This window comes from Rhamphochromis sp. 'chilingali' (assembly GCF_963969265.1).
Source record: "Rhamphochromis sp. 'chilingali' genome assembly, chromosome: 1".
Lineage (NCBI taxonomy): Eukaryota > Metazoa > Chordata > Actinopteri > Cichliformes > Cichlidae > Rhamphochromis > Rhamphochromis sp. 'chilingali'.
In genome coordinates, this window is record NC_137929.1 from 50,389,384 (window position 1) to 50,411,300 (window position 21,917).

The 21,917-nt window shown below is 38.8% G+C and overlaps 2 protein-coding genes across 2 annotated transcripts in view; one reads left to right on the forward strand and one right to left on the reverse strand.

The window, feature by feature from the left end:
* Nucleotides 1-320: 320 nt before the first annotated feature.
* txk (TXK tyrosine kinase) lies at nt 321-21,188 on the reverse strand (the record flags this gene model as incomplete). The annotated part of the gene is made up of 17 exons (XM_080900738.1): nt 321-491; nt 629-786; nt 1,220-1,338; nt 1,466-1,530; nt 2,200-2,416; nt 2,506-2,677; nt 3,944-4,018; nt 4,109-4,233; nt 4,365-4,444; nt 5,169-5,223; nt 5,337-5,396; nt 5,761-5,825; nt 5,905-6,042; nt 6,121-6,202; nt 6,680-6,728; nt 15,682-15,778; nt 21,147-21,188. 17 exons carry the CDS (start codon nt 21,186-21,188, stop codon nt 420-422), a joined length of 1,671 nt encoding a protein of 556 aa, XP_080756864.1. The 3' UTR covers nt 321-419.
* The window catches only part of tec (tec protein tyrosine kinase), a 42,002-nt gene continuing 32,655 nt past the window's right edge, over nt 12,571-21,917 (forward strand). Inside the window, exon 1 of the mRNA XM_080898879.1 lies at nt 12,571-13,723. The gene's annotated coding sequence lies outside the window, so the exon portion shown is untranslated. The remainder of the gene's footprint in view (nt 13,724-21,917) is intronic.

The window sequence follows — 21,917 nt, forward strand, 5'->3', positions numbered from 1 at the left end:
TCTAGGGAGATAGAAAACATGTAAACATGTGCTAACATTTTTATGACACCAATTTGTTGTTGTTGTTCCGTTTCAAATTTTCAATGAATGATGCATTCTCTTATTCATTTGGTCACTCAATCCTAATGTACACAACTGCATACTCATACTATTAATATATTTGTGCTACTATCACTTTCATGTGTGTTTCATGTGCACAGTAAGTTCCTTCAAATTCAAAGCAAACAAGGAACAGCATTGATCACTTCATTGTTCGTATGTATCCACAGCTGATGTGCATTAAGTAAAATATATAACAAGAGCATTAAAGCAAGGCCTTATAAAAATATTTATTTACAAAGACAGAATAAAATATATTTACATTCATGACAACAATAAACAAACAGTTTGGAGTCCAGCGATATAGTAATATGTGTGTGCTAGTCTTGATTTTCTGCCAGTTTTCTGATTTCCTCCAGCAGTTCAGAGAAAGATGGCCGACCATCAGGCTTCTGCACCACCACCGAAGAAGAAAAGGAGACGTAATAGTAGATGAAAAGAAGAAGAGGAGAAAGATGTCATGCATTTCTTTATAGAAGGTGCAGAAACATGGTACAGTCAAAATATTAAAATACAAAATGTTTAATACCTCATGCCAGCAGCGGTACATGATGGCGTACAGTGGTTGTGAAGCACGTTGTGGTCGGTACAGCCGGATCCCCCTGGTGATGTCAGTAACTACGTCCACATTTGATCGGTTTTCAAATGGAGTCCGACCCTCAGAGAATATTTCCCACATTACCACACCTGGAGAAAAATAGCCACATATATGTAATACTAGACACATATTACACACACACACACACACACACACACACACACACACACACACACACACACATACATATATATATATATATATATATATATATATATATATATATATATATATATATATATATATATATATATATATATATATATATATAAACACATAAACACACACACACACACACACACACACACACACACACACACACACACATACATATATATATATATATATATATATATATATATATATATATATATATATATATATATATATAAACACATAAACACACACACACACACACGTAGAGAGAGAGAGATTGGGAAGACAAAGAGAAGCTGCAATCTATTTTAAGCTACAACTACTCAGGAGCTATACACTTGGTATATTTGGCCTGTGTTTCCTCACCATAGGACCAGATGTCAGACTTGCTGCTGTATTTACTGTAGTGGAGAACTTCAGGAGGAGACCACTTCACTGGGAACTTGGCACCAATTGAACTGGTGTACTGATTGTCTAGAACGTATCTGGCAAACATAGTTGAAGAATTTAAATATAACCAGAGAACAGGTGGCAGGAGTAGTTATTCACCATGCTTTAGATTCTATAGGTAGTCTGCATAACAAATGTGGTTAAAATAAAAAAAGAACATACCTGGTCATTCCAAAGTCGCTGACTTTCACCACATTGTGCTCACTAACCAGACAATTCCTGGCTGCCTGGATATGGAAAAGAAACATTATAAACCAAATATTCAGCTAGAACAGATCTCATGTGTACACCACTTTGTGTTGGTCTTTCAAGTGGAATTCCAATAAAATTGATTCATGTTTGTGGCTGTAATGTGACAAAATGTGGAAAAGTTCAAGGGGACCGAATACTTTTGCAAGCCACTGTATGTTTGAGCATTTTAGTTATTTTAATCTTTGGGTTGAGCAGCACAAGTTTTGAAATTTATTTTTTGAATCTTGTCCTTCTTCTGTTTTAAGATAAGATAAGATAGAACTTTATTAATCCCTCGGGTGGGTTCCTCTGGGAAATTCGGTTAGCCGACCAAATCACATATTTTAGTATTTTATATTTTATTTTACCTAAATGTAGTTATTATTTATTTATAATTTCTAGTTAATCTCTCTTGAAGATATATATATATTTATATTCTTAAATATTATACTCTTATAAATGCACCATGGGATCTTGGGATATTTTGGTACACTGAATACTGTGTATATTGTTATATTGACAATAAAGACCTTGAATCTGAAGATGTCAAAGATGCATTATACAGGAGTCTGTACAAACTCTGTACAGGTTCAAATCTTACAAAAAATATACCATGATTTCATAGACTGTTACTCATGTTATATAGAATTACTGTGTTGGCTCACCAGGTCTCTGTGGATGAAACTATGTCCCTCCAGGTAATCCATCCCTTCACACACATCCTGGCACATAGACAAAAGCCACGACTCCGGTAGAGTTCTGCTCCTTTGCCGCAGGAAGTTCAGCAGGCAGCCATTCTCCATGAACTCAGCTACGATCAGCAGGGGGCGCTGCTGCAAACAAACGCCATACAGCTGTACAAGCTTCGGGTGGCACAACCTCCTAAAAGAGAGATCAGTCACAAAATGTTTTTAAGGAGCTCTTTAATTGCTCTTCCTTTTCCCACATCCGGATTATCCCGACATCCTTACATCATGACTTTGGCCTCCTCGATAAAGTCCTCTTCATACATGGCTCCCTCCCTGATGGCCTTGATGGCCACTCTTTGCTGTCCCCTCCACTTGCCAAACCTCACCACGCCAAACTGACCACTACCCAGCTCCTTCATGAAGGTCAGCTCACTGGGATTGATCTCCCACTTTTCTAGAAGAAAAAACACAAGAACAAGATAAAGTGAGTAAAGACAAGAGTGAGGTCATCTCAAAACCTCTTGCTCTATGAGACCTAAAAACCAACCAGTATATAAGAAACAGAATAAATACAAGTTGGGAATTTCATGTGCTTTTCATGAAAACTGCTAATTCTTAAAAACAAAAAACAAAAAAAAACTTTAGTTATATTATTTAGTTAAATACTTAGATGTTTTTTAATTTTTCTAACTTTGGATTCACTTTCCTATTCCTTATAATGATTACACTTATTCAAAAATAATTCAAAAATAAAGAACACACCCACATTTAGTCTATGATAATAATATAATTGCAATATGCCACAGGAAATGTTAAGATGAGATAACCTTTATTAGTCGCATGCGTGGGAAATGAAAGAGGAACAAATTCTGATATAAAATAACACATCATCTACAAACAGACATTATATTCTAATCTGTATCTTTTTTTCAAATCAGGCTGCAAAAATGAAAGATACTTTCAGCTATTTTCAAAATGAAAGATATTTTCATTTTTGTGTTCACTCATTTACTTTGCTATATATTAGATGTAGCTCTGGTCATATCTGCTTGCTTCTCATTCCTGTCCTTGTTAAGGATGCATTTGCATACATTTATACAACCAGTTTCTGAATGACCTAATTCTGTCCACATTTTAAAACTTGACTGCTAGCCAGTGAAGTAATTTGATAGAAAGAAGTTTGCGTTTAAGCTGCTAATTACAGCTGTTTTATATTTCCACTGTTATGTGGAAATATATTACTTTACAGAGGTTGAAGATCCAATTTCAGCAAGCTGTCAAAGTTCATCATATTCTTTTAGTAAGAAGAACAACTTTATTCATTGACTGATCATTCCACTTTAACCTTAGCTTTCATCAGGGCGATGAAGGCTACAGGCCAAGCACTAAAGGTTACAAGGGCAAAATGTGTTAAAGCCCCCAAAATTGTTGAAATTCTGTGTGCGCTTCAGTATCTTTAGACATTTGATCTTCTACATGACTAAAGAGCCAATATAGATAGAAACATAGATATAAATATAAGTATCTTAACTGCAAATCATGCAAAGCTACTCTAGCCCAGTCCCAGAATAAAAAATGTGTGAGTTAGGAAATGAGTATAATAGAAAACCGTTTCAATGGCTCAGTAAGAACTATAGCTGACGTGTTTCTCCATCTCTAAATTTAGCAGGTATTTTTGACTAATACTAGAGAGGATCTGTAAGTGTTTATATACACATACCTGAGCTGAATCCTGCCGTGGCAGGGACACACCTTCCCATTGGTCCGACTGGATATCGCAACCTGGCCACTAGACCTGCACAAAACATGCAAACAAACATATCAACTGCAGTAATGAATGGAAAACTGACAGTGTTGTTTTTACAAATACCATGTGCTCAATTACCTGCTGCATTGTGTTCATGGTAGTGTATGACCTCAGGTATGGAGCTGAAAATGTGTTTTTCAGCTAAGTAGTATTGCTCATTGTCAGTTATTTTAATCTGGTAATGCCTGACATCTCCGCTGGAACTAAAGACAAAGAAACAGAAGAATTGATCAGTTTGTAGGTTAAGATGTGCTTTGTTTGTGATTTTAATTCAGTGTATTTTTTGTCTTTGTCAGACAGGCTAAGATTTAACCCTTCAGGTTACATGAATCACCTTATTGTTTTGGTGTAAACAGAGACGGTGTAGACTCCCTTTCGACTAGACTCCCGGACCACAAATCCCCCCTCTTTGTCCTGGAAGAAAACAAGAAATAAACATTATTTATTTGAGTAATCGTTAATCATTTTTTTAAATAACATAATGTGTCTCAATTTGGATTCTTCTTTTAGTTCACTTTTTGTGCTGTGAAAAAACAACATTTGTAATGTTAAACTATTTAACATTGAATTATCCAGTAATTACTGCGGTACAGACAGCTCAAGATATTTTTGCCACAGTTTTAAAGAGCAAAGTTTTAGTTTTGTTTTATCAAGCTGGTACTTGTCTTGCACAGGTTATCACATGTACGTATCTTCGAAGACAGTTTACTAACCAAACTTGCCATCATTAGCTGATAATCTGATGCTCCGCCCTCTTGACCAAATATGGTCACGGTTATCTCCAACACTCTAAGGATTACATTTCAAAATTTCGCTAATATAATACTGAGTGTGTGCATAAAAGCATCCACTTTGAGTCTGGTCTAAAATAATCAGTCAGATACAGCTTTTCACATTTGATAAGCTAAAAATAAAACAAACAAACAAAAACATTTTTTCCAGGAAACAACAATTATCTAAGTAGTAGTATTTTTAAACACTGCTCAAAAACACTGACTAGAGAGGGGTAAAAACTTCAGTGCATGGTTGATGTACCTCATATTCATTGATTCGGGCCATGTCAGCATACATGAACGCTTTACTGCTAAACCATTGTTTTTGCTTGGCTTAGAGCACATTTAAATAGGTGCATAAATACCTCTTGTCTTAGCAGCTGCTCTGCTTCTGTCCTAGTGATGTTCTTGCAATACCACCTACAGGATGGACAATGAGAATTTAAAGGATTGTTTTTGTGATTCTAAAATGACTAAAAACAAAAGCAAAAAGAAAAAAAGAAGGCAAAAGTCAAAAATATGGTAAAACTTACGGGTTTGCCTCGATTTTGTTTTTCTCTGTCACATAGTTACTGGGGATGAAGCCTTTATTTCTGATAGAAACAGAGTAGGAAGAAAAAACACTGATAATCTAGAATCTTTAAGATGTTTAAGAATTAAATAAAAAAAATAGTTCTAGATTGAAAAATTTATTTACATTTCAAAATGAAAATTTGTAGGGTGTATTTCATACACTATGAAATATTTTTATCTATACTATATGTTATTAAAAATAAACAAACATATTTTTGTGTCCAGAAAACTTCACATTCCTATAACAAAGCAATATTTATTTGTTTTACTGATCAAGCACAATCCCACCAATAATTGCTCTATGATATCTTATATGAGCAGTAATATTGCTCAAAATACTCTTGCTGTAACAAACACAAACACTGAAATTTAAATTGAAAGTACCCATGCTTGTCCTGCGCCCGCCACCACAGCTGGTCTTGCTTGTGCAGTATGATGTACTCCTCCCCCTGTGGTCACAACACAAAAGATTAACAAATCTCTGCAGTTTATTTTTGTGTTTCTATTTGTTTGCATGTGTGTGTATACCTGTTTGAGTGTGAGGTCAGTGTCTTCCTTGGCGGTGAAGTCGTACATGGCCACGACACTCAAGAGGCCCTCACCTTCACCGTCCTCACCCTCAGGAGGGGGGAGGGGGAGCTTTCTCCTTGACCTCTCGACCTGTAACTGAGACAAAAAGTAAAGATTAATTCATAGAAATGAATGAAACATTGAAACACACAGAAGCAAACCCATTTGACCTACCCGGGTGGGTTGTCCTGAATACCGCCGGTTTGGGAAACAAAGGGAGGTTCTGCTCTCCAGCTCCACACGAGTGCTGAACTCCCTGGAATCAACCAATCAATCAGTGAGTCTATATGCCACATATGTTTTTTTGTTTTTACCCAAACTGATTCAGTTCACTTCGGTTTCATTTATATAGCATAAAATCAAAACAATAGTTGCCATGTGGTGCTTTATATTTTAAGGCAAGGACCCTGCAATAAAACCAGCAGAGTCGCCTCCTGGTGACCATTTTAAAAATTCAGGTTTGAGGCAGCCTTTATTTCACATGCCTTGGTCTGTGTGTCAGTCTGTGTTAGCACTGTTTTATTTTGAAAGTCTTGAGTCTCATGTGCTTGGGTTTAATTCTACTTCCCCTGCCTTGTTATTCTGTTTTTGGTGCCAGCTGCACTCCCACCTCCTGTTCTTCCCATCATTTTTTTTTTAAATCAGTTATAACTTAATGTTTTGATCAGTATCTATAAAATGAACGAGCTCCTTGTTTTTTTTAATGTTTGTTTTGGACTCTTTAAATGCCCACCTGGTCTGAACAGCACAGCAGCAGCAGATGATTGACCGGATAGAGTGATCTGAAGAAAGGAACAAACAAGAACAGAGTTGAATTAGTGAAAAAAGTTTCCCAGGGCTCTATTCTTGGCACACTTTTATGTTCAAATATACCTCTTCCTCTTTTAATCTAGATTAATCAAAGACATAACATTTTTTCACCACTGCAGGTTAATATGGCCACCTGCTATCAAACAGTTCCAGTAGCTTTGATCTGCCACGAAGCTTTCTAAACTAATGAATCTAACGGATTAGTTCATCTTCTTCTTTTGACTGCTCTCTTTAGGGAATGCAAATCCCCAGCATCGTCCAATGTCACACAACCCTCTGCATGTCCTTATTCGTCACTGTATATCCTTGTAGCTCCTCTGTGGTCTTCCTCTTTTCCTCCTACCTACTAGCTCCATCTTCACCATCCTTTCTCTAATATATCCACTATGCCTCAAATCATCTCAACTCTATCTCTCCAACTTAGCTTGACGTATTAGTTATTCCTCAAAATAAAAATCTATGGTCTTGGGCTACATTAAGCTAGGTTCACTGACTAGGCCTTTGATTAGCCTCTTAAGATCAGAATAATTTCCATAATTATATCACTCTTATCTGCTACAACACATTTATTCTTCCCGGCTTTGACTACTAGAGTACTTTTACCTCTCACATCCAGAGTCAAGTTGGATTCACTTTTATGTATGAGACAACAACAGTTGACTTGACTTAGGAATCCTAAGTCAAAACAAAACCATATTCCTCTAAAAATAGTAGGGTGGAAAAAGAATGGGAAAAGCAGCCAAAGAAAATCTCTGAGAGACCTTCAGAAAGTCTAGAGAGCTATTGCCTGAGTCCACTTAAAAATAAAATGACAACACAGGTTTACATTCACATTTGCTGATTGACTTTCAATGTAATTTTCCATTTCTGTTCACTCACGACTAAGACACGCACAACGAGATTTAGAGATATCTCATATTTCATGCGGTTTAAAGACTGAGTCGCCAACGCTGACAGGCTTTTAGGGGTGTTTGGATGACGTTTGAGGCCCAGTTACATAAAATACACTGATCTCTGTGTTGATGAGGAGAGGTCTATGACATACTTATCAGTCTAAGTGATATTGGAGCACTTCAGACTGTCTGTCACAGATATGGTGTAGACATGATAATTACATCAACTTTATTTTTGTTGCTTAAACTTGAGAGTTGAATGACTTTGAAAAGGTTTTATTGCTAGCAGAAGCTTTAGTCAAAAACACTGCTCATCTTAGCGTGTCGTCTGCATGCAGACATCCGTAAAAGCAGCGACGGAAATTGTGGCCAATGGCTTTCATTTGATGGCCGTGATGCTCTCAGTGCAATACGTTGCATGAAGGTGATTGTAAGAGTAAGTGCAGGATGTGATCACACTGTCAGTTCGCACGGTCAGACAATCAAAGAAGAGAGAGAGAGAGAAGATGTTATGGCAGGGCTCTCTTTACAAAGAAGAGTGCATTAGTGAGAGTGTTGCTAAAAACCACAGAGCCAGAGTTAGTGGAAAAAGAACAGTGTGGTCAGATGAGTCATCTTTCACCAAAATTTGCAATAAGTGAACAAGCGCACATGAGGGGAACACATTAAAGGGCCGAATGCTGGACCCCTGGATTTTGCACCCCTATGTGTGGTGTCCACACATAGGGGTGCACATAGAGTTCAGATTATAACACAAGTTGATGCATCAATGTATGGTCTCAATGGTTTCTATTACTCTCTGCAGTTTAAAAGAACCAGAAACATTGATTGATGAATGGATGACTCTCCTTCCACCTCAACCTGAATTAAGTACAACACAATTCTTTGCTTGGAGGTTTCCAAAGCCTCAGGCACGGACAGGTTGCTGTACTTCTTAGGCGCCCCTTTCGTCATCAGACTTCTGCAGGTACAAAAACTGGCTTGATATTTTTGCTTCTAGTGTCCTTTAAGGTGGGTACTGCTCCTTGTGACTGTTTGTCGTATAGCCAAGCAGTGACGGTCACAGTAGAGAGTGTCCATAATGAGGCATTCACATCTTCTACTAGACTTTCATAGGGTATTTCACATAGTCTTTAGAGTTAACCACAGAGGGTCGACGTTCCCATCTCTCTCTCTCTCTCTCTCTCTCTCTCTCTCTCTCTCTCTCTCTTGCTATCTGTACTAAAATCAAATAAAACTAAAGGTTAATTAAATAATTAGAATTTTTATTTCAAACAGAACAGATTAGACTTTTGCCTCCAGATGCAGCTTCCTCTGTAGCTTTGGTCATCTCTTGATATTAAGTTCAAATACATGTTAATTTTCTCTCTGTGGTTTTGTGTAGGAGGTCTTTGTCAGGAAGTGCAGTTTCCTGTGAGCCTGTGTGCGCATGCCTGCATGTGTGTGTGTGTTTATGTGGGCCAGCAGACAGGTGTGTCTGTGTGTGATGGCTGCATTCCTTCCTGTGCAACTTTATGAGTTTGAGAGAACAAAAAAAACCACTCAAAGGCAAAATGCTCAAAGTGTCACATGATTTTAACTGTAACTGCCAAATGCATCTATGGCATGTCCCATCATGCTTTGCATGTGCCCTCCCTGTTGTAGAAGTTAAGCCATGGGAATTATGAACTCTTCTGTTGGTTTTTGGTGAACCAACACCCTAATAACAACCAGTCTCCGAGGTTTCTATCAGCTGGGGCCCTAAAAACCTCAACTTTTGGATAAATAAAAGTTACATTTTATTAACTGATTTGTGTTTATATGTATTTATTCTGAAACTTTTTTTTACTTTAAATTTTTCCTCCCACTGGTGCACAATGTCATAATTACAAAGTACAGTTTTAAATCCTAAATCCTGTTTACTTTTTTGTAGGTTGTTATGTTTTAAAGGATGATCAGGCTACTGGGAGTGGATGAAGGATCTGCCCAGCCCAGCAGCCACCGCCAGTCTAAATCTCATTGGACTGGCAGTCAAATCTAATTTAGGATGTGGTCCCAGCTGGTGAATATTTATTTAAAAGTTTACCTGTAAAGAAAAAGTAGGATGTGGGACAGCTTTGGGACAGCTTTAGACGAAGGCTGCAGTCAAATAGCCCAAAAAAATGACCTCTTCTATATCTGATCAGCCAATGGAAAATGTAACAAGGTCGAGGAAAGGTGTGAAGGAGAATCAGGAGTTAGGAAAAGAGAAGCTCAGTGATCAGAGAAACAGACAGCTTTTAAACGCAACTCCTCAACAGTGTGATCATTTATGTAGCTGACATATTTCTTCAGGATCATAAAATGCTTATCTCGGACTATTTATCGGTGAAATCATGTCACTTCCTTACCAACATTGTAATGATAGATAAACAGGAATAAATGGGCTGTAAGGTGAAAGGAAGTGTTTGCCTATCCTGTCATATTTTCACTTCCTACTGGAGAGGTGATCCAGTGTAACCTCTACCTATTCAGGCAATACAGCAGCTGTTAAACTGTGGACTCAGCTCAGAGGTCATCCAAATGACTGTGGCTGTGAACAATTAACGGATCCAAACAGTTCTCTGCTCCACTAACTGGACGTTCAACTGAAAACCTTCTGTTTCAGGTTACAGAGAATCCACCTGCTGGTACCACAGGACCTGCATTCATTTTATATTTTTGCTTACTGCATCATAGTAGATACAGCTGTCAGACTCCTGAACTCTGCCTCCTGACATCTGACCCACGTTAAACTCATGGACTGAACATACACACACCCACAATGGACAACTGTACCCTCAAACACAATAATAACATGGACTGAACCACCACTCACAACCACTAGCACTTTATATAGCCTCTGTAGAAACTATCTACACCCTCACTTATCTTAACTGCACTACTGTATAGCTCTGTGTAAATAATCATTCTGTACATTCGATAATCTTTAATCCTACAACTGTTTACAACTTGCATAGTTCCCATTTCTGTATAGCTGTATATCCCAGATTCTGTAAAGTTTTTCATATTTATATCCTGTTCATATCCTGTACATAGCTTGTACTCACTACAGCCTGTACATACTTATAGTTATAGAATATTCACAACATACTTCATACCGTGTACATTATAACATACCATAATAGACCCATTTCTGTAATATACTCACATATCTATATTATTGCTAATATATATTGTAATATATCTATATCACTAAAGCACTTCTGGATGGATGCAAACTGCATTTCGTTGCCCTGTACCTGTGCATGTGCAATGACAATAAAGTTGAATTCTATTCTATTCTATTCTATTCTATATTAACCGAATGTTTTCTAATTGTTTATCATTATGACTCATGGGATGAAATCATCTCTTTTCTTTTCATAAGAAATGTTTCAGTGTTTCCTCTAAGCTATTCACCTTTCCTGAGTATTTAAAGAGATGAAACAGCTCTTAATATGGCCATCATGCAGATACTTCTGTTTCAAGTCGCTTAGTTAGGAAGTTCCCTAAAGCAAACTGACTCTTTGACTATAGCCTCTGTGTCAACCTGGTTAGTAAGTCATCCGTTGAGGTTATTAGCTTTCATTAGATGAAAGCAGTCATCAGATGCGTCCTTGTGTTTGCTTTGGCCGCTAGCAGATTCAGAGGTGTGGACTCGAGTCACATGACTTGGACTCGAGTCAGACTCGAGTCATTAATTTTATGACTTTAGACTTGACTTGAAAAAATGTTCTAAGACTTGTGACTTGACTTGGACTTTTACACCAATGACTTGGGACTTGAATTGGACTTGAACCGGTTTACTTGAAAAGACTTGATATTTTACCCCAAATACAAAATTTAACATGCATATTATATAGAGATTGAAAATGTGACGTCATTCACGGGTAGAACCGCAAAGGATTCTGGGAACTCGTGGCAAGCGGTACTAGCGCACGCAGGCTTTCAATTAAAATCAGTTATACAGCGATAAAAAGAAACACAAGAAGCCGTTGTATTATTAACTGCAATAGCCGGTCGCATGACAGCCATGGGAAGCCGACGGGTAAAGAGATCGGTTGTTATCGGATTACCTCGTTGCTCTTCAACGAGGTAATCCGATAATTTCTCTTAAATTGTTCGAGCCATGTTTCCGAAGTAACAAAGAGGCGACGGGTGGCCTGGATTGCAGCCATTCAAAGGTCAAATATAACGTCCCAGAACCCTCCAGCTAGGGTTGCCAACTCCCTGAAAAATAAATAAGGGACACCTCGTGGCCAGGGCCGGGCAACCCAGTTGTCTTCACCCTTCCCAGTGTGGTAGCTCTTTTTTTGTGTGTGAAATTATTTTTTAACCATTTGACTTGAACTTGATTTAAGCAGATGCATATTCTTTGTGATATGACCATATGGGAAACAAATGATCATTTAGCCATTTATTTTTAGCTCAAAATGACAACATTAACACAGTAAAACAGGTCTCTTTCTTAAACAGAAGCCTGTCATGCTTAACTTTTGAGAATATAAGTAAATCTTTCTTTAAAAGAACTCTGTCCTACTTAACTTAAAATTATATAAATTAATAGAAAACAATAGAACAAAATCATTCTTGTAACAGTGCACATTTAGTGCATTTAGTACAATTGGCTTCAGTTGAGGTATTATTTCAGCTTTTCTAAAGCTAATCAGCTGCTCCTGTTTGTAAACCCACTTGCTCCCATGATTACGCATCATAACTCATCATCATTATTCATCTATGTATTACTTTTATGTATTAATGATCTATTTGTTGTGATCATCTATCCTTGCAGTTGTTTATTACACAAAATAAATTATATTATCACACTTCTGGCCACATAGCCCTGATATTCACCGCACATGCCCATATTAACCTTAACCAGAGGGTTTAAAAAAACAAACCAGTGTTTACATACCATATCTGCTTCTGCCGTGGCCTGGCGGACAAAAAATTGGTAAAGGGTTCCCCGAGCTTTCATGCCCCTCGTGTTCTTCATGTGCCCACCAATAGAAGCATGCCTATGGAAAAAGTGCGCCGGCACACAGTGCAGTGCGCTTTATAGGTGTTATCGTGCACTTTTCCAGCCAGGTGTTTTCCTTTTCCCATTCCTCCCTGTACTTTTGCAGCCTTTTTTTTTCTTTCTCTGAGCGAACAAACATTGCTGCTCTAATGCTGGGCTTACACTGTGCGATTTTGGCCCATTTTGAGCCGATTTTTGAGTCGTGCGACCGATTTGGTGATCAGCCCGATTTTGGCCTTCATCGTGCGTCGTGTAGTATACGTGGGGTAACGAGAAGCGATTAACACCTCACGACCAGCTCCCGATCATCAATCGCTCGTGAGGGTGTCACCGCAGCTGCTCACGCGCAAACACGTAAACGTCGGTGAAAAAGACGTTGCAGCACAGCTGTGCAGCGTGTGATCTGGACACAAGCGATGGAGGCACAACTTGTAGAACTTTGGAAAGCTCATCCGAGCCTTTGCCATGTGGCATCACAAAATTATCACGACCACAACAACCGTGAAAATAGTTGGATTTACACTGCTGCTCAATCACAGCTGCCTGATCAATGTTTTTCATTAGCAATTTAGCAAAGTTGATATGGTGGTGTGTCTGTGTGAGTGAAAGACAGAGAGAGCGAGCGACAGATTTTCTGTTATAACCTTCATTTTATGGACGCACAGTGTGCCGTCCGAGACTTGCACCGCAGTGTCGGCGTTTGTTTCCCTGTTGGCCATGCTTGTTGTTGTGGTCATCGGTTGTCTTCCGGTATTTTCTCCGTAAGCGACCTTTCCTCAACCAATGAGATGAGCGGTAATCTGACTTGTCATACTCGAATTGTCATAAGTGTGCTGTCAGCTCATTGGTCACAAAGCAGGAGAGGGTCTGGGAATTATGTTTTCAAACAAAGCGTTAATTCCATAAACATTTATAGACTACTTTTGATTCTCACTGTATTACGGGACAAAGTGCGTCCCTTATTAGCTCAATACGGGACGTGTACTTTTGTTTCGAAATACGGGACGATTCCGTATTTTAAGGGACGGTTGGCAACCCTACCTCCAGCTCACAGGTTAGTCTGCTCCAAGCATTTACACAAAGGTCAGTGTTTTTTAGTAGTTAATACGTCACTTTCATAACATAACTGGTGATATAGGTTACAAGCAAGTCTGGCGCTGAACAGAAATGGTCGCGCTATGCTCCTGTGTTTATTGTGCATAAATAGTGAATTGTCCTGACACAATATTGCGTTTCGCCTCTGTTATTATGGTACATTGACAAAAACATATACTTTTATTCACAGGATAAAACAGGTTTTTTGTATCACTAATTGCCCAGTACGATTACAGCATACAGTATTATTGTCACTGCTACATTTCTGTGATGCTACCAGAAATTATTTCCACTACTAATTAATTACCGTTGAGCTCAAAGGTTATATTAATAAACGGTTAACGAATGTGTATTTATGACGACGATTTGTGAGACTGGTAAACTTATGATACGTACGATGGTCTTTACTTTCTACACGGTGCATTTCAAGGTCCTGCACCCATCCGTCGGTAAACTGTACCTGGGCTTGTTGCAGTGACCTGAAGTTACTAAACTTCATGAGTGTATGCACTCACTCCAAGAACCGTATAATTATAAATATGCATATAAATATGCTAAGATGAGATAGCTGACTTCATCTAACTAGCAAATGTTGTCCAGGCTACGTTGGTGATACAGTTTTTTTTAATGTGTATGATATTTTTGTCATGCGATTTTAAAACCGGTCCTACAACCGCATCCAAGAATAACATGCAGCTTATCTCAGAACTGTCGGTGAAAATTATTCTTGGAGCTAGGTTTAATTGAGCTGCATTTTAAAGAGGTGCAATTTCACAATTTGTGTATATTTTCTAAGTTCACTATTTTGTCATGTGTTGAGAAAAACACAGATTTTAAAATTACATGGTCTAATATTTACATTTAGCATAACTGCAACATTATTTTTTCGTTTTTTTTTTTTAAAGACTCGAAAGGACTTGAAATTCAAAGTTTCAGACTTGTGACTTGACTCGGACTTTTACACCAGTGACTTGAGACTCGACTCTGACTTGCCTGACATTACTTGAGACTTGACTTGAGACTTGAGGATAAAGACTTGAGACTTACTTGAGACTTGCAAAACAATGACTTGGTCCCACCTCTGAGCAGATTGCTAAAGTCATCCATTGACTGCACAAAAAAGGCAACTTGTCTGCAAACACCTGCCAACCTCTTGCAAATCAGTAAAAGCAAAACTCTAAAAGGTTTACAAAGTGTTACAATATGAAACTCTGTTATGAGTTATCATTGCAATCAACACATTTCAAGTGTTTCTATGAAGGCAAACAATGTCCAGTTTGTCTCAGATTGTGTTGAGTTTCACTACTGCTTGGTAATTTGTTGAAGAGTGTTTCCAGACAAACTGGCATCTTACTTGCAAACTAAGGATGACCACAGCAACCTGCTAGCAACCACAATACATGTATGGACAGTGTTGGGAAGGTTACTTTTAAAATGTATTCCATTACAGAATACAGAATACATGCCCCAAAATGTATTCTGTAACGTATTCTGTTACGTTACTCAATGACAGTAACGTATTCTGAATACTTTGGATTACTTAATATATTATCATGCTTTTTACAACAACGTGAATGTACTATTGCTGTGTGATTTATTACTATTACTGAAGGTCCGCGACTCCGAACTGTAGTAAAGGGACCTCTGACTAATACGGCGGGGTCTCTGTCAGCTCGTAGCCGAAAAATAGCTTTACTTTGTTGTGTGGGTCAACTTTTCTTGCGAGAGACAGAGAGAGGCGTTGAAAGGCTGCTCCAACGGAACTTATTGTTTCGGAGGAAAACACGAACACGGCGTACAGTCGAGTCTTAATAGCTTACTTACAACTGGGCTCGTCAGGCACTCTTCTTGGCTGAAGTGGTTATTATTATATTTACATGCTTCCAGCTCCCGTTTTTCCTCGATGACAACTCGTACCTTTCCACTCCCCTTTTTCTCCCTCCTCGCGCTCACAGACACATAACGTGTATGGCAGTCCATTCTCCCTGCAGCACGAACTACACTGCCCATGATGCTACATTCTTTAGAGCTATGCTTGTAGCATTCTGCCTATTAGCTTAGCACAACAACAACAACAGCAACGAAAAGGCACTCTCTCACCCAGGAAGCACACAGTCGCAGAGAGAGAGAGAGAGCGTCACCCTGTAACCATGGCAACCGTAACGCTGCCGCCTGGAACAACAGAACGTAGCTGTCAAAGAAAACCCAAACAGTCCTGACCCGCGACAAAATGAAACAGGAAAGTACCGCAGTGTAATCCATTTATTTCAACAAAGTAACTGTATTCTGAATACCACCTTTTTAAACGGTAACTGTAACGGAATACAGTTACTCATATTTTGTATTTTAAATACGTAACGGCGGTACATGTATTCCGTTACTCCCCAACACTGTGTATGGATGACCTTGGTGTAGTAAACCTCTTTGCAGCCAGTTTCACCTAGAGACTTGCAGCAACTTCCCGTAGCTGGTCAGGGAACACACAGTTTTATTGAGGTATCTGTTATTGCCAGGGGGTCTAAGAGGGGTGTAATCGGCAGAAAAAAACACAGAAGCCATATCCGTGAATTCTCAGATTTCTAAGATTTGTATAACTGATGCTAAATGCATTGTGCATTGCCAGGATTATATTTTTAAATGGGCTGGCATGGGTCATACACTCAGGTACTGCATTCTTTTTCTTTCTTTACTGCTTTACCAAGTGGTAAAATAAGCACTTAGATTCTAAATAAAAGTAGGGCTGAACGATTATGGAAAATAATCTAATTGCGATTTTTTGCCCCAATATTGCGATTGCGATGCGATATGCGATTATTTTTTAAGGTCTTTGTCTTCTGTATTATTAAACAAAGACAAGCAATACATCATATAGTATGGCCAATACTATATTACATTAATTTTAAACTGTTCTTTCCTGGAAGACAGACCTCTGTTATGATGACATGAGGTGATGCATGAATTGATGACTGACATTTTTATTTAACTTCTTCAATCACAACAGTATATTTGAACATACACAATAGTTTATTTTTAGCTTACAAACATCTGAGCATAAAGTGCTGACAAGGAACCCTGGTGTAAACATTAAAATGAAAGTCAGTACAATGTGCAGATTGCAGAAATATACATAAAAAAAATCAGTGGCTTTACCACACTCAGTTTTTCGACATCTGTGAACTACTAGACAGTCATTCAATTAAAAAATAATATTAAATAAATAAAACTAATAAATAAAAAATACACACATCTTACTGATCTCTGCAGTCAGTAACATTACACATAAAGTGCAAACATAATAGCAATTGTATAAACACACACACAAACACGCCTTTAAAATTTAAAGGCGTGAAATTGGACGGTCTAGCCTTCTGATTAGCTAATCAGAAGGCTAGTTCTGATTAGCGTCACCGCTGTCTCGGTGGAGTTTAATAAACTCGGCCGTCTGCTTCTTGCTATCTAAAATATAACCAGACACTGGTGTAAATTCTCGACTGTCTCATACTTCTGTTTAATAAGTTTTCTGTTTGACGTTTAGTCAGCTGTGTGAAAACCAAGGAGGAACCCACCCGGGGGATTAATAAAGTTTTATTTTATCTAATCTAATAACTTTAATCTCAGCCAAACCGATTTACTCACGAACAAACAAAACACTGAAAAAAGCCCAACAATAACATTTTTAGGTTGTCTAAGTGACTTATATATTACGTTTAACCCGAGCAGCGAAACTCCGCGGTGATCTGAAAATGATGTGCCGGGAGTTGTGCCGTTCTCGGCCGCATCAGTAACCCTCGAGCTCCCGGCTAGCTGTCGAGCTGGTGGGTAGCAGACGCCTCTGAAAACGTCGAAGCACTTTTGCAAATATGGGATATCTTGATAAACCGAGCAGATATTTGATGTTTACACAACTACTTTCTCGCCTGAAAATATTTTAAAAGTTTATTTTGTGACCCAGAAAGATTAGTATGAGTAATTTTAAAACTTAGTAGCGGCCGCCATTGTTGGAAACTGGAGTTTGGCTGGGCCGCGCTATGAATTCTGGGATATGGTAGTAATTTGGACAGCCTTCGGCGCGTCGCTGTGACGTAATCGGTCTACAAATGCGGCCTCAGGAGGATGCAGCCCATGAATTTGGACATGTCCAGAGTATAATCGCAGCCTTTGCGGTTAGAAAATTGCACTTGATCATGTCGCGATATTATCGCAAATGCGATATATCGTTCAGCCCTAAATAAAAGTCATAATTGTCCTTTAAAAGTAACAGTTAAAGGTTTCAGAGTGTATGTAGAGTACCTGAAGTGAAAGCTGTGGATTTTAGTTGACACTTTTTGGGCTTCTGATTCCTGTTTTCTGTGGTTAGCCTGAGGATATTAACTGTAATATTTCCTTTGGGGTGAAAAATGAAGCCAACACTGAAGTTGGCGTCATAAGGCTGGTTGCAGACTTCTATTTTAGAATGCTGAAAAGAAACACGTTCATGGCCTGCTACGAAGTAAGTCCCTCTTTTCATAACAGCTTTTCGTTTTTGTAATTCATCTTGGAGTTTTACTGGTAAGGCCCAAAATTATTCTTTAACAGAGATGCTGTTGGTTGCTTAGCATGCGGACACAGGCAGCTGTAGCTGCTAGCTCTCCGCTAGGCCTCTCCTCTGCTAAACTGGAATTGCAAACTTGTTCTGAAGTGAAAGTCTAATCAGTCTCAGCTGCAAAACAGTGCATAAAGCAAATATTAGCAAATAAATATGCTAACACAATTTATTAAGATGGTGAGCATGGTAAACGTTAATTGACAGCAAATTAGCATTACTTTTGTCAACATGAGACTAACATATAGGAGAAACCTGAACTAGCTCTACTTGGGTTCTGCTCAGATTTAAAGGCCAGTATGAGTGTACCTTCCTGTCTGGGTAACTGCACCTTTGTGCCATGTGAGAAACAGAACTGAAACTTTACATTAGCAAGCAAAACACTCCTTTCTGCTCAGCAAACCAGAGGTGTTAGTTTGCATACAGGTGTCTCTGCCTCTGCTTAGCTTTCGGTCGACATTTTCACATTGTCCTTAGCTCAAGGGTTTATGCATAATAAATGTGGAAAAAGTTTCAAGCCAAAAACATGGTTTAACGGTTTAACAGCAGATGCTTCAAGCTAAAAAATACACTTTTTTGGATGTGCATACAGATTTTCTCTTCTTTTATTTTTAAACACGTAAACTAAGCCACACTGTTTTCATGTTGTTGTGTTTGTTTGGTTTTTTGGGGGGGTCAAATCAGTGGCTCTCAGGTAAAAGTGCAGGTAAAAGCTAAACTAAGTTAAATTAATTTAAATTATGGAGGGAAATTACTTCATGTGGTTAAAACTCAAGCTTTACTGTTAAGGACTACAAAAAAACTGTCAGGTAGGCTGAAGAAGAGGGAAACCAGAAACAGTCAGAAAACTAAGACAACTAAGCAACAAATGAGAACAAGACCTGAAAATCATCCCAGCTCGGACTTTTTTGAGATTCTAATTTTTTAAAGAAGGAACATTCAAGTGAGTCACTTCAGACGGTACGAACGTGAGCTACATAACTGTGGCGTTGTGCCATTAGCAAGAATTAAAGTAAAACTCGTGTAAAGCTAGTCTAGTGCAGCCTAAGAAGAAAACTTTGGAGCGGACACCCCTGAACATGGCATTGAAAGATTATAAAGAGCCAAAGTTGAGTCTTTGTTGTGTTTTGTCATGTGATGAAGTGACATTTCAAGCCAAACTGCCATTTTGGTGTCCCCTTTAACTGCCTGACTGCCACAGCTTCAGAGATCAAGAAACATCAAAAACTTTCAGAAGACGTTCATAACCTTGAAGTTACTTCAGGTACAAAGTGACGGGAACCTATGGTGGTATTAAGCCCGGCCGTTTGTTAGATGACGTTTTAATGGTCTCGGGCTCATTTCACGCTGCATACTAACGCCGCACATTTTACTCACATTTTCTCCTTTAACGCTGAGTAACTCATTCTTATCAGTGCAAATGTTGGCTTTTTTGTTAGTTTGCTGCAACCTGCTCCAATGTCAAAAGAAGAAATAAGCAAGGTTTGTACGTATGTTCGTAAATTACTTACTTGAGTGAATCATGACTCTGTTTCTTTTGTCTTCCACCTCTGCTTTTTTGTCTCCCTCCTTCTCCTGCTTTGACTCTTCTTCTATCTCCTCATCAGCGCCACTTATTCTTCTTCAGTTCTTTTTAGGTCAGCTCGGTTCAATCTCTTTCTGCAACCATCGGTGCGGAGCTGATAGGACGCCACAGGTGGGAAACCATCGAATAATTGAGCGACAAGGGTGCAGAGACAGATTGAGGTAGAAAGAAAGACGGAGACACAGGCAGGCAGGTGGGTGGAGGAAGTAGAGTAGGTGAAGAAGAGAAGGCAAAAGAAAGCAGATATGGGCACAAAAAAGAAGAGGAGGATAGTTGCCTTGCTGCTGTTGACTATTTTTTGAGTCAGCTTTTAGACACATGAATCAAGATTTAAATGTCTGAATGCAGAGCATTTATATTTACAGTGTTTACAGAGAGAGAGCGGGCGAAAGAGAGTGGGAGAAAGATGAAGACAAAGATACAGAAAGGAAGTGAAAGAATGACGTGAATGAAACCACAAAGCATCCGTCTATGTGAATATCTCCATAGACACACACACACACACACACACACACACACACACACACACACACACACACACACACACACACACACACACACACACACACTGAGGCTCATAATGCAAAAACAGGGCTCATATTTTATCCTCCGCTTAGCTGCTATGACCGTCAGAGCCAGTTCAAAATCTGGTCCTTTGACTCCAGCTGCTCTTTTTATTTTTGTTATTCATTTTTGTTATTTCTTTAGCAAAGGTTTTTTTAAAGGAATGTTTTAACAGAAATGTTTGACCATGTGTTACTCACACAGGTTTTCTATTTGCCCCTGATTGACCTCATTCAGGCTTCAGCTCAGCCACAGCTCCACCCTTTTTTCATAATTGTTGGCCACATCTGGTCCACAGAAGATTCACCTGTCCTGTAAATGAACTGTACCAGAGGTAGCGTAATTGTGAGCTATCCAAATGCTGTCTAGGGAGCTCAGAGTACAAGGTCACTGTATGTGATTAGAGGATCATAAAGTCATAAATTCTTTCTGTGACTTGAAAGTGTCCCATCCAGTCATTCCTTTAGTGTAAAATAAAAGCATATAAAAATATTTCATGGGGTACAGGTTGATCCAGTGTAAAGTAGTTAACTGTAAGAGTTTTGTTTCAGACTGAATAGTTTTAGCACTGGGGTAATATCGTCCAAAACTGTAATTTCCTCCTCAGAAAGGTCAGATGCCTTGTTAGAGTACTTTCACCTTTTCTTTTACCTGGTCTATAAAGGTTAGGGCCACATCCCGTATCTTCTTCATAATTCCTGTTTCTAGCCTCCGTGTGATTGGCTGAGTGAGATAGATCAAAGATATAGCAGAGCTGCTAAAATTAGTTCAGCAAACTCAGAACGATGAGGTACACACACAGCTGACCAACACCTACATATTGTGGTCACTCCTTAATCTTATTCACAACTGAGGATAGCTGCAGCAGGACTGTATGGGTCATGATAAAAGGAGTAGAGTGTCAAAGCAAAACTCTCAATTTACTGCTCGATCTACGTCTCTACCCTCACCTACAGTCACGAGCTCTCGTAATGACCAAAAGAAAGAGGCTGTGAATATGAGCAGCAGTGACTAGGAAGCCTCCTGGATTAAGTTTTTTGGGCACGTCATACATGAAGAAGGCCCTGGGGCAGATGGGAGACATTTTTTCTCAGTAATTCAGGACTTTAAGGTCTTGAGTGTGTTACGTCCCTCTGCAGCCCCTAATCTCCTCAATGTTTTCAGCCGGTGCTAATTGATAAAAGCATACCTGAGGCAAGCTTCCCGGAAGCTCACTAGTCTTTGCCTCGGTGGCACCAGCTATTTTAGCCAACCTGCTATGCCATTTTAAGATAAAACCTCTTCTCACTACCACTCTGGTATTCGTCTCCTTTTTTATGTTGCGGCTTTTGAGCTGGGCCGTAACAGGGTGTATGAAAAAAACTGAGCTAGACTGGTCTAGATTCATGAAAATATTTCCCCCCTCATCCAAGAGAATTAGTC